This window comes from Apodemus sylvaticus, chromosome 23 (assembly GCF_947179515.1).
Source record: "Apodemus sylvaticus chromosome 23, mApoSyl1.1, whole genome shotgun sequence".
Lineage (NCBI taxonomy): Eukaryota > Metazoa > Chordata > Mammalia > Rodentia > Muridae > Apodemus > Apodemus sylvaticus.
Genome location: NC_067494.1, coordinates 51,871,672 through 51,894,797, shown reverse-complemented (window position 1 = coordinate 51,894,797; position 23,126 = coordinate 51,871,672). Strand labels below are relative to the sequence as shown.

Below are 23,126 nucleotides of genomic sequence, written 5' to 3'. Positions count from 1 at the left end.
TGGTTTTTTGTTTTTAATAAAGGAATGATTAACGATGCTGAATGAAATGTGGCAACTTCCAGGCGCCTTATGAAAGCCTTGGGGGGGGGGGGCATTAAAGGACAAGAATGTTAACGAGGACCCAGAGTTAGGTAAGGAGTTTAGTGGTTACTCCAAGTACAGTTGGTATTCACAGGGTGTTGTAATTCAGGCACGGGAAGTAGTGGATGCACCACAACTGACCTCTTAAAAATCTTGCATTTCGGATTTACTTCTTTGAACGTAATTAGGATTTCCTTATCGGTCGAACAACATCCCTGACTCCCCTCTGTCGCCCAGGTTATTTGTACAAGCTTAGATTTGTTTGCACCAGGCTGACAGCCTGGGAGGACTGATGACAGCTGGCTAAGGCAGTGAGGCCAAGGCCTAGCCAAGTCGCTGCAGGGGACGGAGCAGGGCGCGGGGAGGAGGAGGAGCCGTGGCTGCCGTCGGGAGGGATGGGGAGCCTCACCCCCGCTTGTTGGCACCCGGCAGTGGGAGAGGCAGAAGCTCGCAAGAGCTAGCCTGGTCTCTACGGGTCCCCTAGGCTGCAGGGGACTGCCCGGATTTGACACCGGAAACAATGGGGCCCGAAGCAATGGCCCCATTCCCCGAGTCCTAGGGGAAGGGGAAGCTTCGCTCCCTCCGGTGTAGCCCCGCGGTCCGGCCGCGTGCCCCGAAGGCTGGGAGCAGTCAACCGCTGGAGTCGAGTTAGGACAGGACTAGGCAGGCGGGCCTCTCTGCACGCAAGCTCTGCGCGCACGGCACGGTCCGTTCTCCCGCACGCACCCCGCGCCGGGTTTTGAGATCTGCTCGCAGTTCCAAGCCCAGCCCTGAGCTAAAGGCTGCAAACGACGCCCGGGCTCCTCCCTTCCTCGGGCCTCCGGCTTTGCAGCAGCAGCAGCAGCAGCTGCGGGGCGTTCTGCAAATGGAGGGAAGTCCTGCCGACCACCGCTGCAGGGCTTGGTCCTGCAGCTAAGAAGAGCGCCGTCCGGGGCTTGCCCAGCGTTAGAGGCCGACGCACCCTGGGGCCTTGCTCCGCTCTCAGGTCGCGAATTTGGCGACGACCCCTCTGGCGACAGCGTCACCGGCCGCATTTCCGGGCTCAGTACTGGGGTGGCCGCACCCGGAACCCGGCCGGATGCAGTAGTAGGTGTACCAGTGGTTGCACCCGGGGTTACCACAGCCCTGCGGCGCGGACGGCGCGGCGGCTAGGAGTGCGCCGCTAGGGGCGGGGCCCCGAAGCCCGGCCCCAGCCCTGCGCGCCTCTCCGCAGCCTCCGGGCCGAGTCGGCCAAGGGTTGAGCTATGCACAGCGTCCACGCCTCAGTGGGTCTTTTGCAGCAGTTGCGAAAACCCGGAACGAAGGTGTTGTTGCCGCCGTGCGGCGGAGCGGCGCCGCCCCTCGCCGCACCTCCCCGGCAGCCTTCGGAGGCCTTGCTGGGCATGCTCAGTCGGCAGGGCCGCTTCAGCTCTCGGAGCAGGAAGCTCGGGGCGCTGGGCTGGTGAGGACCCGCGGCGGGACGAAGATGGAGCCCTTTACCAACGGTGAGTGGCCAGCCCGGGTCGCGGGTGCCCGCGGCTCTCAGGGTCCGGAGGCTCAGATGTGGCCCGGGGATCGGGCTGCATGGGTTTCCCAGGCGTGCCCGGGCAGCCGACGGGGCCGGGGGCGGCCGGGGCGGCCGTGAAGGTCAGCCCTCTCCCGGGGGCCAGCACCGGCCCTCCAGCTGAGGTCGTCGGCTAAGTTTGGGATGCTTGCGCGGTGGAGAGGGCGGCGGCAAAGTTGGCAGCCGCGTTGGTCCCCGGGGGGAAGGGGGAAGGGACCACGGCCGGGATACGCTGCGGCCCGAGCGAGAGCCAACCGGTGCGGGGAGCGGGGAGCGGGGAGCGGGGAGCTGTCCGCCCGTCCTTCACCGAGCCGTCCGCGTGCCTTTCCGTAACTGGGCGGGGTGGGGCCACGAAGCTGGCTGCCCGATTTAGTGCACAGCAGGGAAGGAAACTTACCAGGGGCTGGCTGGGACTGCTGGGGTGGCGAAGATGCCGCCCCGCATTGCCAGCCGTTTGCCTGCTGCTCCGCAGGACGGCTAAACTTTATTTTACCAGATTGGGATATTGATCTTCTAGTCAGAGACCCGTTGACTATCAGTGGTCCCTATCGGGCTGATCGCCTAAGGTGGCATTGGTGGTGGTGGGGGATGAAAGTCAAAGCAGTCTGTGTCCAGAAAATAACCACAGCCCTTGACTTCATGGCTTTTGTCTGGGCTAGTAGTGCTTGGGTCTCAATAGAGAGGTGAGATGTCTCACCATTTTATAGATTCCACATTGGGATGTAAAGTAGGAAAACTGCTAGTAAAGGGCAGGGCTTATTGAGATGAGAGGATCCACTCTCCGGTTGGCGTGTGTTTCCAGTGTGGTTGGATACTTCAGGTAGGTAGAAAATCAAATTAATAGGAGAGAAGCATATTACTATCTGGGTGGGTTGCTTGCCACTTAAGGAACTGGGCAGGGGGGAGGGGACATCCACTCTATCCACTCTGAGGCCTAGGCTGGACTTCGTCGGGTTCTTTACCATTCTTTACCACATTGCTGGATCTGTGACCTACTCATTATGTTCTCCTTTTCCCTAATTCAGGATGCTTTATTCTCCTGCCATCTTTCCGTCTGCAGCGTTTAATTAGGCTTAGTAATGACAGCTTTAACTCCAAGTCTCTTTCTCACGTGTGTTTGTAATTACCAAGGCTCTAAGAATAGTCTGGTAAACTTACCCAGAGAATTAAGAAACATTTGAACTGAAAGGCACCATAGAGAGCATCTAGAATTTGAGTTTAAAGTATGCTTAAAAGAGGTATTAAATATTTCAAGACATTTTCTTCCTTCTAGGCAGAATTATTGGCGCCTCCTTGTTTGTAGGATTTTTAAATATGAAATCTCACCCAGTTGAAAACAACGTCTACACAAGAATGAGTTATTTATTTAGTCAGGTTTATCAGTGGTTGATTTGCTGAACCTTCCCCTACAGAATTAAGTACATTTTCACACCTTAAAGTGAAAATCTTTTCTTCCATAGAATATCCTCCTTTAGATGTATTTACAAATTGTCTCAATTGTCTCACCATGAAGAAATCTAGAGAAAAGAGGCAAAAGTTAAACTTTCATATAGGAAATTGTATTTCCAGTTCTTTTCTTGGTTTTCTGGATTTGGTATTTTTGAGACAGGGTTTCTCTGTATAGCCCTGGCTGTCCTGGAACTCACTCTGAAGACCAGGCTGGCCTGGAACTCAGAAATCCGCCTGCCTCTGCCCTTGCCTCCCAGAGTGCTGGGATCACAGGCGTGCGCCACCACCGCCCGGCTTTCAGTTCTTTTCTGTCTGCCAGTTTTCCACAGTTGATGTTGGAGACTGATTGGCAATGTGTCATTTTAGTTAATGTTATCTGCCCTTCTTTAACAAGGAAAGTAGGAACTGCAACATATAATGTAAACAGTACCTTGGATATTGCTAATTTAAGGTACTTTGCAGATTTTAAGGTGGATTAGGTATTTACTTAAAAACCTTTGAAAGTTTGCTCTAGAATTTTCTAGTGTCTTCAAATATTATACAGTGGAAACTATTTATTTTTGTAGTTAGGTTTCCACCTTTAATTCTATAGACATTCTCTTACCATCTTACCATCTTACAACTTATGAGTGAAGGATTTATCAAGCTTAATATTGGTTTTCTTAATTGATCCTCCTTTAGTAAATCTTTCTCATTTATGTGCTCTTGTATGTCCCTGCATAAGGAGGCATGTATAGATGTATAAGAGTTTCAGTAGGTCTGGACCCTTGGCTATTTTAAAACACTGTCAGCAGTTCCTTGACTGACTTACAAGTTCATAAAGTCGATGAATTTAGTCTTGTCATTCCAATCTTCAGAGCTCAGCGATTTCAGTAGCATTTTCTATATTTTCCCTATATTTTGTGAAATGAGCTGCTAGGGTGGTTCTTGAGCCCTGCTCGCTGCCTGAAGTAATAGGTTCATATACTAATAATACATATCTTGTGTTCATCAGTTCAGTTAATGACTGCTACAACCTATTTAAAATTATTGTTTCTAGAAAAGGACTATAAAGATGGACCTTAGTGCTAGACATTCCTATTTGGCTCAGGAAATATTTTTTTGCCTTGACCTTGAGAGGGACTGTTACCACACTGAAAGCTGGACATTTGGTCTGACTCTGATTCTCTGGTGACATTTTATGGGTACAGGAATATGTTGACTTGAACTTAAGATTGGTTTGACAGTAGCTGCTGTGTCAGGTAAAGACAAGACTTTTCGGAGTAGCAACCTGTTTGTTTATTTATTAGCATTGAAGAAAGTTCATGGAAACTATCTAGGTTTTCTAAGAGATACTAGATTAAGACAGCTAATTATTTGGATATCTGCCTTTATCCTCATTTGCTTGAGATCTCTCGGAATAACTTTAATTTGAATTAAGAGATGCTAAAATTCAGGGCTTAATTGCATAATCTGGTTAAGGAGGTCCAGGATCGGGCCTGGAAATATCTGATTGCATTTTGAGGACAGTAGGAATACTCATTTAAAGAGGGTTTGGGGGAAGTTTTTCAGATAAACAAATAGAGACAAATATAGGAATAAATTTTCTGTTGTTAGTATATATTTTGCTAACTTAGTAGTTTTTGGTGTGATTACAGGTTGATCTAGTGGTTGGGAAATCATTAATATATTGAAGTGCCATGACTAAAAGCTTAGTAGAGCTTGTTGTTTCCATATGAGTTATATAGCCTCCACACTGTACAGTGGGATAGCCTCTGCACTGTACAGTGGGATAGCCTCCACACTGTGCAGTAGGATAGCCTCCGCTCTGTACAGTGGGATAGCCTCCACACTGTGCAGTGGGATAGCCTCCACTCTGTACAGTGGGATAGCCTCCGCACTGTGCAGTGGGATAGCCTCCACTTTGTATAGTGGGATAGCCTCCACACTGTACAGTGGTATATAATCAAACAAAGGAGACCTCCTGTCTGTCAAAATTGTGTATGTTTGCTTTTAGATTAATATCCAGTTAAAAGTGTTTTCCAACTTTTAAAATGGAATGCCTTGACAACAAATTGTCTATATATGGATTGTAAAGCAGTATTAAATTATGATGCCAGTTTTATCCTATCAATAACAGTTGCTTAAAAGTTTTTTAAATGGAATATGAATTAAATTATGTGTGTGTGTGTGTGTGTGTGTGTGTGTGTGTATTTCTGCTTCTACCTTATCTTTTAAATTACAGTTGGGGAAATCTGATATAGAAATTGAGGGAGGGCCAGGAGTGATGTCTTATACCTTAATTACAGCACTCAGGGAGACACAGGCCGATGATCTGGGCTGGCCTGATTTACTTAGCAAGTTCCAGGCCGGTCAGGGCTAAGAAACTTGAGACCTTATCTCAAAAAGCAACGGTAGCAAAACAAGAACAACAAGAAAAGAAATCGAGGGCTAGCTATCATCATAAAAACAACAGCAACAACAACAACAACAACAAAACACATTAAAAAAGGTAGCTAGAAACTATTAAAGTTTAAACCAGGAAGCAGTGTTAGCAGAATGTTTTGTCTTGAGACAGAATAAAAGGCAGCATATTTTAGAAACTATTATAGTAATAATTGTCACTTATCTGTCTGTTATCTTTGAGAGCTCAATCTGAAAGATAGAGAACTAGGAGGATAAGGAGTTATCATGAAAAATCCAGTGGTCATTTCCTGTTCAGTAATTCAGTCACACAGCTTCTTTTACATGCTCATTTTAGAGGTAGGGTTTCTATTAGAAGAATTTCACAAGCATATCATCAAATAGTAGTATCCCATAAGAAATGTAACTTTGCCTAAGATAATATTCTAATTATGAAAGAAATGTGTAGAATCGTTTTTCTAACCTGTTAGTATAGCATTTGTCACTAACAAAGATATATTTTACTAATGGCACCTTATACCTTTATTAGAAAACAACATTTTTATCTTTTCTAAAACTTAACCAAGACCACTGTGGACTTTGGGATAAAGTCAGATCAGGGCCAAGGTTCCTGGCAGTTAGGTTGGGTATAGTGCAGCTGTGTTCTGACAGCTGCTTGGTGTCTGGAAAGCTGTGTGGGGCTGGAGTGGAGCTCCCACTGCAAAGCTTTCCGTAAGGACCCGCCCCCACCTCCCCCTTCCGTTCATGGGAAACCAGGAAGAGGAGTGAAGTGAAGGGCGTTCTGGAGCCCTTATGGTGTCATAACTCTTTTTATATCTAGTGACCTTTGTAGAGAACGTTACTTGTTGCTTTAGTGGAAAGCATTGAAAGTAACAATAGAAAGTAAGAGGTGTTCTGTCCAAGGAAGGGCCACCATCAAGGAACGAAGGCGCTGACAGGACATAGAAAGGATTTGCCAGGGATTTAACTGTCCTGCCTTCTTTTTTTTTCCTAGTCAGAAAATTTCCGTCACTTTAATGTAGGACTGTGTACTGTCTCGAATATTCTATATTTGAAGAAACAAAAGACAAGAGTAGTGTTTGCATTGCTTGCTTTTGGTTTCACTTTGCTGTTGGTGCCTGTGGTCGAACAAAGAGCTGATTAATTTTAATTTCAACCTCAGCATCTAAACTAGGAACCAAGCCATTCACCAAGTAAAATTTAGGCTCCCAGTGAAGTTTTCACAAACAATGGAGTATTAAAGTTAATTATAAGGGACTCTTCAAAGTTCTTTTCCTTCTCATATGTACAGCTTAGTGAACAGCCTCCTGGGCATTCCACATATTTCTAGAATGGAGTCACTAAAACAAAAATTGACTCAGTTTTCTGTGTCTGGGTGGTGGTGGTGGTGGGGTAGGGTGGGGGGTAGAGGGTAGGGGTGGTGGTGTTAGTGGTGGGGTAGGGTGGGGGTAGGGGTGGTGGTGGTGGTGGGGTAGGATGGGGGGGTAGGGGGTAGGGGTGGTTGGTGGTGGTGGGGTAGGGTGGGGGTAGGGGGTAGGGGGGGTGGTGGTGGGGTAGGGTGGGGAGGAAGGGGTAGGGGATGGGGGTGGGGTAGGAGATGTGGGGGAGGGGAGCGGCGGGCAGGGTCCAAACTTTTTTTTTTTTTTTAAGTTATAGGGTTCTACTGGTTTAGGCTGATTGACCGGAGATGGGCAGAGTTAGAGAAGACTTCCTGATGTTTCTTTGGGGAGAGCGCTTCTTCAGTTGAGGGGCTAGGAGTTGGGATATGCAGTGAGAAGTTACCTCCTTGGGTTACTGTATTCCATTTATTTTCTTTCTTTCTTTCTTTCTTTCTTTCTTTCTTTCTTTCTTTCTTTCTTTCTTTCTTTCTTTCTTTCTTCCTTCCTTCCTTCCTTCCTTCCTTCCTTCCTTCCTTCCTTCCTTCCTTTTTTTGTTTTTTTTTTTTTGTTTTTTTTTCCAGACAGGGTTTCTCTGTGTAGCCCTAGCTGTCCTGGAACTCAACTCTGTAGACCAGGCTGGCCTCGAACTCAGAAATCCACCTGCCTCTGCCTCCCAGAGTACTGGGATTACAGGCGTGTGTCACCACCACCCGGCGAGCACGACATTTCTTTCAGCTGAAACTTACTTTGGAAGATTTTAAAACAACTATCAGAACATTCATCACCCCAAACGTGTTATGTCATCCTAAGAATGAGAGAAAACTTTGCATAGATATTAGTAGTAGAGACTGGAGAGAGCTTTGCCTAAGAGATTATTCTTTAAGTTGTTATTGGTACAGCGATAAGAAGACAGTATAATGCTTATCTAGTTTCGGTTACCAAAAATGGTCCATGGTTTGGTTAGGGCAAGTTGCTGTGGCCCGTAAGACTTGATAGGAAGAACTGGTCTGTTTAGATTTACCAAGATCCTATACAGGAACTTGGGACGGCCTATCTATACACTTAGTGTCAGTAAGTCTCTGCTCTTTGCACCAGATGCTGTGTCAGCCCTTGGCTTGGGCCTTGATAGTGTCTCTTCAGTGTTTAGAGTAGGTGGCTAGACTAGAAAGACAGTTTAGGTTAAGCGCACATCCCCTTGGTGGGGATGAGAAGTGTATTGTGTTATATATACAGCAGCTTTACTTGTATGGTGATTATTGACATGGTTTGATACATTTTTCATTTGGAGGTTGCATGCAGAAAAATCACTGAATCTAAATAAAAGAGACTTGAAGTAGAATAATCACAGGTTTATTAGGATGTGGTTAGCTTTGCTCCAGTCTAGTTGTTCATTGCAGATGAACACATATTTATGTAATTTCCAATTTTGGAAATATTAAAATACTAGATACAAAAAGTACTAAAAGCTGAAGAATTCAAACATCTGTTTAGTTTACATAATAGAATGACAGTGATTAATTAGTTTCTTAAAAATATGGCTACAGTCTTAGTCTTTTGAATAATTGTAGTTTTTTTTGAATGGATTAAATAAGAAAACTAGTATACAGATGATTGTAAATTGGTGAGAACATTACTGCTTTAGTAGTTTAAGATTGCCATATAGGGGGCTGGAGAGATGACTCAGTGGTTAAGAGCACCACCTGCTCTTCCGAAGGTCCTGAGTTCAAATCCCAGCAACCACATGGTGGCTCACAATCCTCTGTAACAAGATCTGATGCCCTCTTCTGGAGTGTCTGAAGACAGCTACAGTGTACTTATATATAATAAATAAATACAATCTTAAAAAAAAAAGATTGCCATATACTTTGTATTTTATTAGTCTGACGAATCAGATGAAAAGTATTTCAAAGAATTATTGAAAAAAAGTATTTCAACGAGTTATCTGCAAAATAATTACTTTGTAAAATCTATCGAATATTGGGCCTAGCAAATTTATTCACCAACTGAGATATTTTCTGACACGAGTTTTTTGTTTTTATTGAAGTGGCATTCATGTCCCTTACAGATCCAATTATTGATATTTGTAAGTGCATTTTCCTGTACCTTGGCCTGAATTCCACTTTTCTGGGCTGTTACCTCAGAAAATAGAATGCTGATGTTTTGGAGCACACGAAATGCATTGTGAAATAGCGCTATAGCTAGTCCTTTATTCCATCTTCAGACTTAAAGTTTCTAATTTTATGTAAGGTAAAAGAGGAAATGTGAATCATATAAACTTAAAGTATAATTATAATATCTTAAAAATTATAGTACAAGTTTTAAAAATTTGGTTATAAGCTACAAATTGTGGAAAAATTATTATCATGAAATCAGTTGTCGTCCCCCTAATTCCATAAGAACAACTCTTTTTTCTTTGATTTCTTCCACATTTTTTCTTTTTTTCTTTTATTTATTTTTTTATTTATTCACTTTACATCCTGCTCACTGCCCTCCTCCTGGTCATCACCTCTCTCAATCCATCCCTCCTAGCCTCCCTCCCCTTTTCCTCTGAGCAGATGGGGCCCCTCCTGGGTGTCGTCCCACTCTAGTACATCAAGTTTCTGTGGGACTAGGTGCATCTTCTCCCATTGAGGCCAGACAAGGCAGCCCAGCTATAAGAACATATCCCATGGCCAGAACACAGCTCTTGGGACAGCTCCCACTCCAGTTGTTCGGGATCCATGTGAAGACCAAGCTGCACATCTGCTACATATGTGTGGGGAGGCCTAGGTCCAGCCCGTGTATAAGAGCAACACTTAAGGCCATTTGGTTCTGTGATGTGAAACTAACATTCATGAACGTGGTCACAATTTCCAAAGGAGACAATGAATAAACAAGATAATGAGAAAAACAAAAATTAAAAAATTAAGATTTTGGGATGGAAAGATGGTTCAGCAGTTAAGAGCACTGACTGTTCTTCCAGAGGTCCTGAGTTCAATTCCCAGCAACCACATGGTGACTCACAGCCATCTGTAATGGGATCTGATGCCCTCTTCTGGTATGTCTTATTACAGCTACAATGTACTCACATAAAATCAATTTTAAAAAAATTAAGATTTTGATTAATATTAGGTAAAAATCAACAAGCCCAGTAAATCAGTTTTCAAGAAACCTATTTTTTGTTATTTAACTTTGTATCCAATAACTCCATCAAACTTAAAGTTAATCCTTTGCTTTAAAAATACCAGGAACTGCTCAGGAAGGATCCTTTCTAATATAAATTTTAAAAACAACACTTTGTATTTATTCTGTGAGAATTTCATGTATGTATGCGTATAATGTGTTTTGATCAAATCCCCTCCTACATTCTAACTTCTTTCAGCACCCCTACCCCAATCTTCTCCCACCTCATCCCCATAACTTAATGACTCCAGTTAGTACTGTCCTTAAATGCATGGGCATGACCCTTTACTGAAGTATATAGGCAACCTATATGGAACAGTAGCCATACCTCTAGAGAAAAATGGCCCCATGTCTCCCAGTAGCTATCAGCTAGCAATAGCTCCTAAACTGGACATAGGGCCTTGTGAGCCCCTTCCCAATCCATGCTAGAATTTAGACTGTCTTTACCTGTAGCCAGATCTGCTGAGTAGCCATGCCATGTCCTGATGATACCATTTTACAGCATCTTCTGTTCTTTCTGCCTCTTCCTTTGTGATATTCCCTGAGCCTTTCATGGTGAATGAGAGGTAGCTGTTCCAGTTAGAACTGAGCATAGAGCTAAATTTTGATACAAAACCTTGGGTGCTGTTTAAATTTCTTTAACACTCTTAGCACTGTATGTTAATTATATAAAATAATTCATTATGATTTTATATACACACACACACATATATACACACACACACATATATGGTACTTTGGTCATGTTACTCTCTTTTTTACACAAATATACTCACATTTGCTGGTCTTAGTCAATAGACAAATATTTTGTAACTTTTTTTTTTTTTGCTTGTGTCTTGTTTTCTAAATATTTTAAAAACATACGCTCACAAATAAAACATAAAACTTGTGTTTTTTACCATATTTTAACTTACTCCAACCTTTGTTCTTAGAGAGTCTAGATAGGGTTGTGGCCTGGCTCCCGCCTTTGGAGAATTTACATTGTGGAAAGAGTAGCTTTTTAACAAACTCTGAGCCTAAGCTAATCACTTTCCTTGAGCACTGTTGAGTTGAGAATTATAGGTCCCTTCTCACAACTCGACCTTCTCCCAAGTGCATTTGGTTTTGTGCTTTTCTTTACTCATTGTGGAACTCTGTCTGTGAATCAACCATAGTTGTTTGTAAGATGCTTGCACAGTGTTGTCATGGTGAGCAGTCCAAGCTGCTTCATTCAAACTCTGTCTTTTCTTTCTCTGTGTAAGTAATGTTTGACTTAAAGATGTTACAGGATGATGGTTTTAGTTTAAAAACTAAGTTTTACTGAAAGATAAAAGGTGCACGATCATCTTATTAGACTATGAAAAAGCCTTTGACAAATACAACACCCCTTCATGATAAAAGTCTTGGAGAGATCAGAGAGACAAGGGATGTAACTAAACATAATAAAGTCAATTTACAGCAAGCCAATAGCTAACATCAAATCAAATAGAGAAACTTAAAGAAGTTCCACTAAAGTCAGGGGCAAGACAGAAAGATAGAAAGATTTTTCATACTCAAGGATTAACATAGTAAAAATGGCCATCCTACCAAAAGCAGTCTATGGATTCAGTGCAATCCCCATCAAAATTCCAACACAATTTTTTAGAGACCTTGAAAGAACAATTCTTAACTTCATTTGGAAAAACAAAAAAATCCAGGAGAGCTAAAACAATCCTGTACAATAAAAGAGCTTCTGGAGGTATCACAATCTCTGATCGCAAGCTGTTTTTATTAGCATAAAAACAGACCCATTGATCAACAGAATTGAATTGAAGACTGATACCTGTGGACACCTACCTAGTTTTGATAAGACAAATATACAATGGAAAAAAAGGAAGCATCTTCAACAAATGGTTCTGGTCTAACTGGATATTGATTATTTAGAAGAGTGCAAAGAAAATTGGAAATCAATCAATCTCAAGATCCAGCTATATTACTCCTGGACATATTCCCAAAAGACACTATTCTATCACAAGGACACCTGTTCAACTATGTTCATAGCAGCTTTATTCATAATACTCAGAAACTGGAAACTGGAAAACTGTGGTTGTCCCACAGCCGAAGAATGGATAAATAAGATGCGATATGTTTACACAATGGAGTATTACTCAGCTGTTAACACCATGACATTTGCAGGTAAATGGATGGAACTAGAAAAATCATCCTGAGTGAGGTAACCCAAACCCAGAAAAAATGCATGGTATGTACTCATTTATAAGTAGATATGAACTGTAAGGTAAAAGAAAATCATGCTACAGTACTCAGACCCAAAGAGGCCAAACAACAAGGGGGGTTCCCTAGACCAAGGATTCTAGGGAAGGATCTCCTAGGGAAGGGGAAATGAAAAGAGATTTCTGCAGTGGACTGGGGCTGGGTGGATTTGAAATAGGAAGGATCAGATGGGGAAGGCAGGGAAGGAAAGCTGCATTGAAGAAACAGTAGTTTGATTGTATTCTGGCTGTCTTAGTTACTGCAAGTATTGCTGCAAAGAGATACCTTGACCAAAGCAACTCGTATAAAAGAAACAATTTAATTGGAGCTTGCTTACAGTGTTAGAGTCCCTGATCATTGTGGTGGGAAGCTGGCAGGCATGGTGCTAGAACAGTATTTGAGAGATTTACAATCCTCATTCACAGGCAGCAGACAGAGAAAGAGACTAGGCCCACCCACGGTGACACACCTATTCGAGCAAGGACATGCGTTCTAGTCCTTTCCCCAGCGGTTCAGTTCCATAGTGAGTTAACCATTCAAACATTTGAGCCTACTGAGAGCCATTCTCAGTTAAACCACTTTACCAGCCATAGTGAGAGTTTTGAAATATTTGGAATTAATTTTATTTCACTTTTCAATGCTTTACTGAAGCTCCAGGCAGTGCAGGAAGTCTCTTTCTGTTATATATATATATATTAATTATTAATTAATTTGTAAAACTTTCTTGGAATTGTGGTCTAAAAGTCGAGAAACCTTTCATCCACATATTTACTTGTGGTGTAGGTAGTTGTTTTGATTCCCTTAAGTGAATGTAATGTGAACTTACTTTATTATTATCATTTTTCAGTAGATTTGGAACCTGTTTTAAACTTAGATTAGATATTAAATATACTTTATATTATATCTAAGGTTGAAATAGACCTAAAGAGAGGTCTTTATATGACAGTATAAAGTAAACATGCTTTATCATCTGGCCTCGAGGCCTGTGTCTTTCAGGCATTAGAGATGCAAATGTTTGTACTATCAAGGTTAGAGCAGCTATCTCCTGGTTCTTCACAGGAAGCTCCGTAAACTGGTGTTACTGATTAATTTGTGTGTGTTTATAACTGACATTTTTTTTTTCTGAATGAGTGTAACTTAGCACTAGCTTTGGCTCTGAGAATACATTATGAATTTGCAGTTTGCCTCCCTGTTTCCACCCTGCCATGAGTTTGCATCTGTTTTTCTGTATTGTAGTCCTTTTTCTTCACAAAGATAATATTTTGAACTTTGAGGAATTCAAAGGCTAGTGATTTTGACCAGGAACTAAGATGAAGGTTATAAATTATTCTCCTCTAAGTATTTGGTGGCAGTGCCATAGCTTACAGGGGAAGAGAGTACAGAAACTGAAGGAAAAAGCATAAATAATATGTTATAAAAGCATAGACGCTACATGCTTAGGATTTCATTTGCTAAATGTTTATAAATATTTGTTTGGTTTAGCATAAAAGTATATGTGTTTATTCATACAGGAACCATTAATTACATGCAGCATATAAATAAACACAAAGTTTTTGTTTAAGCATAAAACATATCTGTAATCCTAGCACTTCAGTGGCAGAGGCAGGAGGATCTGCAGTTTGAAGGGCAGCATCCTGAGAACTTGTTTCAAAGAAACAAACAGACCCACAATTCTGTTTTCATTATTCTAATCGTCATCTGTGTTCCAAACATGCTCTTTATTTACTGAGTGTTATTTTAGGTTAAGAGTACTTAAAAAGAAAACCCTCCAAAATAAATATTTGTATTCTTTTAATTTGGAAGTTTGTCTTTCCTCTTCCTTTTCCTAGAAACTTCTCTGTAGCAAAGGATCTGTTAGGTATGCGGCAATGCCTGACTAGTTAGCACTGTCTGGTTTAGAACATGACATCTAGACCAAATTGGCCTCAAACTCCAACAATCCTCCTTCCTATGTGCTAGGATTACATGTGTGAGCCACCACACTCTTTTTAAAACAGTCTTAATTATTCACATAACTTCCCTTTTCAGTGAAATGCATTTAGTGATGCATGAGAAAAAGAAATAAGAATAAAAGGAAAAGGACATGACTGCTCCTAGATATAGTGAAGGAGAAGGTTATTATAGAGATGTGGGAAAGCATAGCCAGGGGCAGACACATCTGGGAGAGTTCGGAGTAGTCATGACCCTGAACCATGTGGGTGAGGGGGAGGGAGAGAGGAGAACCGTTATAGCAGCCAGGAGGCCAAAGGCACAAAGGGGGTTGGTAACCAAAATGTCTGAATTATATAGGGAAGAGCCTCTGGGGGAAGGGCAGCCCATCCGTTGGGCTGGAAAGTATAGGGTAGAAGGTGCAGTTTGCCAGCCATACCTTGTAACAGGTAGAGACTGGGGAATGCTAGGAGAACATGGTGACCAGGTCTGCTTTGCTATGTTAAATAGGCATTTCAGCTGCTTGTCCTGGGTTTGAAACTTAACAATTGATCTTTTGCTGAACTTCAGAGTCTATGATTTATAGAGAGAAGACAGTGTTTAATAAAACACCATCTCAATATTTGGGGAGGTGTCATGTGGGGTTGGGGAGTCTCTTTATCTGAAAATTTTTCAAAGTTCAAGTTGGAAAGTGAACCTGTATTTTCCTTTTTCATTTCTCATCTCATATGCTCATTTCATGGCTAGAGAACAGTTGTCCATTAAAGGCCTTAGCAGTGTGGGTGAGTCAGTTTCCCTTCCTGTGGTGCTGTGGGGCCTTCTGGGGCAATTGGATGGAGCATTTTGTCCTTTATTAGAAAGCCACAAAGGCAGTCCCCAGCCAATTAGATTCAGCTTTTAAAATGAAACTTTCTACAGAGCTTGTAAGAAGGCATGAGCGCTTCTCACACACCTTTGATATGGCTTTATGAAAAGGTTAAAGAAAGTGAAGCTATGTTGTAGCTGTTGATGACAAGGCCATGGAGAGGCAAGGGTGTCAGTAATGTAATGGAAAGACAAGTAAGTGGTATTCATTAGTTGATTTTGAGCTAAGGTTTGAAACCATGAATTTTACCCCTGACTATACAGGAAGAAAAATTAGAGGGCATTTTTATCTTGATGTTAATCTAATGATAAAAAAAAAATCAATGGACACTTTGAGAAAACAGCCAGAACAGTACCTTAGTTGCCATATGAACCAGAAAAATAGTTTGTATAAATTGTTGACATGTACATACTGGTATGTGATACTGTGGAAACTGATTTACCACTGAATTTTCCCTGGAGTTGCCATACATTCCTGCCTCCCTTACTCATAGTGCTTATTGAGTGATTATATTGGAATAGAATAGAGGCAGTGTATATATATATTAGTATATTAGTATATAGTATATAGTATATATAGTATATAGTTTTTTCCCCCCTATAATGATATGACACACAGTGAGTGACTTAAACAACAGATTAATTTTCTTATAGTTCGGAAGCTTATCCAAGATTACCAAGGTCCTAGCATAGTTATATTATAGTGAGGCTTTTCTGTTTAGTGTGCAGATACTCATCTTGTCGCTGAGTTCTCAAGTGGCTTTCCTTTTGCAGATGTGAAGCAAGCACTTAGAAGTACACTTTCTGTCAGATTGAGAACTGGCTCTCATGGCCTCACTAGACCTTCCCTTTTTTTCCCCCTTGAACTGTCTTAGTATGATTTTAGTGACTTAAAGATCTCCATGGCCAAGTTTATTTTCTTCTCTGCATATTCTAATATGGAAACAGGAATGGAGAGTTGTAGTCTTTTCCACCTGGCCTCTTGTTCCCAGAAATAATGACTCTGAGACGTAATTATATATGAATAAATGCTTAGGCCATAAGCTTTGACCTGTTCCCCCACGCGCTCATAATTTAACTACTCATTTATTCTAGTCTATGCCTCTACATATGGTTGGTTCCTGGTTCCCTCTCTGAGCTTTTTACTGTTGTCTCCTCCAGAGTTTGGGGTACATCTCCTGCACTTGACTCTTTCCCAGAACCCCCCACCCCTGGCTGGAGCTCCCACCTCCTATTTCCTGCCACAGGCTTTTTTATTGACAGGTGATGCTTCCATACAGCTCACAAGAGAGTCTCTCTGCAGAGAATGATGTTTGTCCCTCTCCTCACACATCACGTTCTTTAAGAGGACCAGAAGTAATCTCTCGTTTTTTTTCTTTTTCCTTTTTTTTTTTTAGACACCACAAGTTTTTCCCTGAGTTTAATCAGGTCCGCTGGGACTATCCTGTGAGATTAGGCATCACCTAGTATACATAGGTAATTGGTCATTATCATGTCAAAATTATAATTCCCATTTGGCTGTGGGAAGAGGAGGATGTTCCTGTGAGCTATGAGTTAATTTTATCTAAATGCCTGACTTATTTTTATTTTCTATTAGTATAAAATGCTGGTCAGGTATAAACAGAAACAGGGTTTTATCACAGAAAGGTAGACATCTTTCGTCTACCTTCCTTTAAAGCAAATTTTTTTTTTTTTTTTTTTTTTTTTTTTTTGGTTTTTCGAGACATCCTGGAACTCACTCTGTAGACCAGGCTGGCCTCGAACTCAGAAATCTGCCTGCCTCTGCCTCCCAAGAGCTGGGATTACAGACGTGTGCCACCACGCCCCACCTTTTAAAGCAAATTTAATAAAGATTTACTATGTAAAACTTGCTTAAGTCCAAACTACTAATTTCTTTGTTTATATCAGCAATACTTAGCTGCTCCACCAGCCATATACTACCACACAGAGACTTACAGCCTTGTTGAGTTCATTTGATCCCATCCAATAAGACAAGATGGAAAGGGTATTCACTCCATACATTGGCTTCCCATCTAAGGATCATAAAATATGGGCAAATATGTTGCTAGACATGGTGTGTCTAGGTTCTTCCTTTTCTAGGACTTTCGTGAGTCTTTGCTATAAGTCTGAAAGCTTTTACTTACCCAATTGTATTTTGGAATTTTCTTTTTAACTAAAATAATAAATTCCTAAGAAACAAATTAGACTTTTGTTTATATAAACTGTAGTTTATATTCTTTTGACTTTTTAAAGCAAAAGTTAATAATTTTTTTTTTTTTTTTTTTTTTTTTTTGGTGTTTTTGGATTTGTTTTTTTTTGAGACAGGGTTTCTCTATATAGCCCTGGCTATCCTGGAACTCACTCTGTAGATCAGGCTGTCCTTGAACTCAGAAATCCGCCTGCCTCTGCCTCCCAGAGTGCTGGGATTACAGGCGTGCGCCACCACCGCCCAGCTACAATAAATAATATTTCTTTGGCATAATTTAAAAATTATTTTTAATTTGGAATCTGTGACTGTTTCTAACCAATATTAGGCAGTTTACACATTTTATTGTCAAGGTCAAGAAATGCTCAGTAGATAATTAAAAATATTCATCAGGCCTCTGACTTGGTAGTAGAGGCATACTATAAATATAGCATAAATAATATTTTATTCTATGTATCTTTATCAATGTGGCTGCAGTATGGTTGTCAGTTTAGGATCTCTATGGATGTTAATTGTGTTATGACATGATAAAATACTGGTCGTTTAATCTGTGACGTTTAGTTTACATTATCAGTGGCTGTTCTAAAACTGGTTTCCTTTCTCTTCTCTTTAAAATTTGATGATGTGCTAAACTATATGTATATGTATTTATACAAGTATATGCAGTAATAGTTTTCTGTATGTATGATGTACATGTTCATGTGGTTGTATGTGTTTGTGTGCATATATAAATAGCAGCAGTAAATGTTGGTACTCTTCCTTAGTAACAGTTCCCACTTATTTTTTGTTTCATTGAGATTCTTAAACTTGTAAGTATGTTTTTTTTGGTCATAATTGTAGTCTTGGGCTATTTCTAAAGATAATTTTTACTATAATATTTTGGAACTCCAAATTACATGTATTTTAGCCAATTTGGTACTGTAGTTTTCAGATTCTGTAGATTCATGAACAGACAGCAGAGGGAAAACTCCATTAAGGTTTTCGGCCATACACTCAGAATGGTAGAACAGAAGGAAAAAAAACCTTTTGGAAGACATCTCACTCAAATCACCACAGACACCACTGTTCAGATTTGTCGTCGTCATCATCTTCTTCGTCTTCTTCATCATCATCATCTTCTTCTTTTTCTTTCTTCTTCTTCTTTCTTCTTCCTCTTCTTCCTCCTCCTCTTCATTTTAGCATTTTTTCAATTTAAAATTTTAATTAAAAAATTTCTCGTAAAACTTTGATTTTCATTTATCAACACATTCTACTTTTATTTCAGAGCAATGTTATAACAACAGATTAAATTGAAAGTTCTATATAGTCTTGAATGCCCTTTATATGAAAAATGAACATTTTCTTTCTTTTTTTTTTTTTTTGGATTTGGTTTTTTCGAGACAGGGTTTCTCTTTATAGCCCTGGCTGTCCTGGACTCGAACTCAGAAATCCGCGTGCCTCTGCCTCCCAGAGTGCTGGGATTACAGGCGTGCGCCACCACCGCCCGGGGAACATTTTCTTAATACTTTGTATGTAAAGTAGTCTTGGAGTGTGACTTTTAGGTTATTAATGTTATGGAGTATAGATTCAGTATCTGTTTCAGTCCTCTGTAGAATATTTTTCAGTTCTTCAAACCTGTTTGAGTTTATGTGGACAGCATCTCCATTCAGTGTCCTAGCCTTTGCATGGTATAGGCACGGCATGCTTTGTAAACACTTCATGTTCTTAGCCTGGCACCTAGTGTCAGTTAGGTTACTAGTTAAAGGGAGTTAAAGTTTCAGGTAGGAGATACTGTTGTGTCAGGTGGGGTGGTATATGCCTACAATTCCAGCATTTAGGAGGTAAGCTAAAACTGTATAGTGAAACACATGTTTCCAAAATAAATAAATAATTTTTTGTCATCTAATCCTAGAGAGATTATACAGGATTAGCCATTTGAGCCCTCTGAAGTTAAAGATTTGTTAAGATGTTACTATCACACAATAAGAGAATGATTAGACTGGCTTTTGCTGGATGCAAACAGTTTCTGGGATATGAAGAAGATAAGGAGATGAGTTCTTCCAAGAGCTTTCAGGGGAATCATTCACTGATTCTGCCTCAGCGAGTCCCACTGTAGACTTCCTGCATCTAGAGCTTTTGAGACTTAATCTGTATTGTTGTAATAAGCTCTTCAGGGTTGTGGCAAGTGCTGTAGCAGTATACGACTTCAATGTAGTGTTTTCCATAGGCTCATATGTTAGAACACTTGATCCCAGTTGGTGGAAGTTGCTGAACCTTGCAGACATGGTGATGGAGGGTGGGTATTGGCTACTAGGAGTGAGACTTTGAGATTATAGGCGGGCCCTTGCTTCCAGGTCTGCCCTGCATCCTTCCTGCTGTGGCGTGAACATTGTGTTCCAACTCCCACAGTTACCAGCTAAGGGCCCTTGAGTCATAATCCTTTCTGCTCACAATCAACTATCCTCTGGACAATGTGCCAAAGACAATGCTCTGTTGTTTCTGTCGGGTATTTTTTGCCACAGTGGTAAGAATAGCAACTACTGTAAGCAGAAATAGACAGTAATGCACACTGCTATCTTGCAGCTTTGATCCGTATCTATGCATATATGTATGTATGTATGTATGCATGTATGTATGCATGTATGTATGTATGCATGCATGCATTTATCTCCCTAAAACCCCACCCCTTTTCTCGTGACTATTCTGTAATTTTTGTAGGTTCATAGAAAATTCTCTTCCCTCTGGCATTCTCTCAACAATGTAGCCTGAAGGGCTATTTTTCCTGGTTCTTGTCCACAGAAATATCAGGCTGGCTCAATGAAATTTTACCTAATTGGCACCAGCACACTACTTTGTGACTAAAGCCTGTCCTAAGGGCAGAATGATCAAAGGAGAGAGAACAGTATTGAAATAGACACTAATCCTCATGTAGATTGCTTGCCAAGTTTCTTCTCCCTTATCTCCTGTGAGGTGAAGTAAATCATGGATAGCTATGAAATGATCCGAGGACAGAGCAAGCATGTCTAGACCTTAGTTTTTGTCAGTGTCGTAGAGTTGTCTCTTACCTAATTCAAGAACAGTTTTAGTACATTCCCTTCACTGAACTTTTCCAGAGATTTCAGCCAACTTGTCAGAATAGATTTTTTATGTTTCATAAGCGAGTTGAATTACCTAATAGCTATAGCATGACTGAAATACGACTTCTGACCTGCTGCCCTGTACTAGAGGAGGGGAGCTGACCAGCTGCAGATGTGGATATGCTGTGCACAGTTTACTGATCTCTATTGCCACCATGACAGATGATCACAGATGAGATAGAGATACACAGATGAGATACAAATTGTTCACCCGTGCGGTGGTGGCGCACGCCTGTAATCCCAGCACTCTGGGAGGCAGAGACAGGCGAATTTCTGAGTTCGAGGCCAGCCTGGTCTACAGAGTGAGTTCCAGGACAGCAAGGGCTGCACAGAGAAACCCTGTCTCGAAAACAAACAAACAAACAAACAAAAATACAAATTGTTCTTCTACAACTCTGTAGGTCAGATACATGACTTGTCTTAGCCAGGTGTTGCTAGTAAACACTGTGGGCTCTGGGTCTCCCAGCTTTTAAAGGCCACTGCCCCCCCCAACCCCCACCCCTTGCTCCCTCTTTTCATCTTCAAAGCTGCAAAAGGCAAGCTGTGCCCTTTTAATATAGCTTTACCCTGCTCTCTCTGCCTCTTGCCTTCACTGATAAGGACTGATTTGATTATGTTGAGCCCAGAATTGTTTCTGCTAGTGAGATTCCATTTTTCTTCATGATTATTATACAATTAATTGAACCATGTCCTGTGTTTTGTTGAGGTGTTCTAGGTACAGAATTGAGGAAGAGATAAGAGTGGAATTATTGTGATTTGGTTTATGTGACATTAATACTTGATCCTTGGTCACTTCACCCAAATATCCATGCTATAATGTTACTCAGTTTAATAATTTGCTGAAATCTTCATTTTAACTTTTGATAACATATAGAGCTTTTTTTGTTTTTTGTTTTTGTTTTGTTGTTGCTGTTGTATTGCTTTGTTTTATTTTTGGTTTTGGGATGGTACTAGGCATCAAAGCCAGGAATTGTGCCTGAATCTGGGAAGATAGAAAATTTCTGGTGATAGGAATTTCCTCTGTATTTAAACTCACAAACCTTATAAATGTCTCTCTAATGGTAATAAATAGTAATAAACATATATCTTAATCTAGCCTATTTCTTTTAAATATTATTGTAACTCAGAGATTGCATAGTCAAAAAACTGCATGTTACCTAATATTCTAAATCATAACCAAATTATAAATTCCCTGAAAATACAACTATAGTAAAATTTAGTTCTGTGAAGAGAAAAGTCTAAACTAAAACTTAAAAACAAGACTCTGCTGGACATGGTGATTTATCCCAGTATTCTCAGCACTAGCAGTCTGCCAAGGCCAAAGCCTTGAGCACGCGTGCAGGACTGAGGCCTGCTGTGGTTACAGAGTGCACTAAAAGCCAGCCGGGGCCAAGAGGGAGATCCTGTCTAAAGAAACTAAACAGCAGGGCTCAGTGCAGTGTACTTTGCTATAAACTTTAAATTGTTGGAATGAGGCATATGAGGCAAGTTGGCCAAATTCTGAGGCTTGGTGAGAAGGACCAGTGCCTGGGTAAGTTTGCTTTTCAGATAGAACACTGAGTTCTGGGTCTTTAACAGTAACAGTGCAGTCGTTGATTGCACCCCCGATGACCGTATGTTCAGAATAGTACTTTTAAGAAATGGAAAATAATAAACAATATTTTAAAGATCTTATAAAGACATTTAAGAACTTTGTGGGATTTTTTTCACTTAGAAAAAAATTAAAGTACAGTATCTTCCCTAGATACTTATTTTACTGTACCAGGAGTCACTCAACAAGTAGTACAGAAGAAAAGGAAACAATAGATACAGTTTCCCCAAAAAATGTCAACCCTGATAGAATGAGAGTTCTCTAAAGACATGACCTCCTCACCCCGTCATGTTTAGACTGTTTTGTATGAGATTGGTATTGAAATTTGTTGCTTAGTTTTTACTGGTAAGTTTGACTCTTACTGTTATTTTTATCTTTCTGATTAGATTTTAAGAATTGATGTTAGTAAAAGAGTATGAAAATTCATTAAAATATGAGTTCCCATTGTTTTTTTAAATGGGGGAATAAGAATATCTGAAACAGAGTAGTAACTTGTAATATCAGCCAGCAGCAGACTTGCTTCTATTCCAGAGTTCTTGGACTCTTTTAAGATTTCCTATTATTTGAAAATAATAATTTTGAAAAAACATTTGTGATGCAAAAACAAATGAGTGCTCTGAGGTTGCTTAAGCATTTCCTGTGCCTCTGAGAAACTGGCTGCTTTCAGAATCGCTGTGCTGAGTTGGAGCCGACTGGACTGTTTCACTTCCATCTTCTTGTAAATTTTACTAACACACACACACACACACACACACACACCTAAAGAAAAGGAGGCTATGAATTTGAAAGAGAGTAGGGGTGATACATGGGAAGGGTTGTTTCTGGCAGTAGATGTGGCTGTTGGCTGTATGTGTTTAATGTGGCTACCCACCCACCGGGAAGCTAACTTGGATTTTCTAATAGAGCTGTTAGAGTCGTCATGAATAGTAACGTTTACACAGCCTCTCAAGGCCCAGCATTAAGCATTCTGGCAAATCTTTCTGCTTCATTTCATTGATTAAGCCAAGTTCTAAGGACAGTAGAAATTTAAGAAGTAAAGGTAAAATTCCACTTCCTAAGAAGAGATTCCCAAGAAAGAGAAATTCTATTCTGGTATCCAAGTTTCCTGATTTCTTTCCAGGCCAACAATTTTTGTCTTTTCATTAATTTACTTTTTGTCTTAGCATATTTAAAA

At 40.8% G+C, this 23,126-nt stretch overlaps 2 protein-coding genes across 4 annotated transcripts in view; one reads left to right on the top strand and one right to left on the bottom strand.

The window, feature by feature from the left end:
- Positions 1-23,126, bottom strand: part of LOC127673655 (zinc finger protein 431-like) — an 826,992-nt gene that overhangs the window by 147,458 nt on the left and 656,408 nt on the right. The gene's annotated exons all lie outside the window — the stretch shown is intronic.
- Positions 1,249-23,126, top strand: part of Lnpep (leucyl and cystinyl aminopeptidase) — an 88,912-nt gene continuing 67,034 nt past the window's right edge. The window contains exon 1 of the mRNA XM_052169426.1: positions 1,249-1,565. Within this exon, the coding sequence (XP_052025386.1) occupies positions 1,547-1,565 (19 nt within the window). The 5' untranslated portion in view covers positions 1,249-1,546. The remainder of the gene's footprint in view (positions 1,566-23,126) is intronic.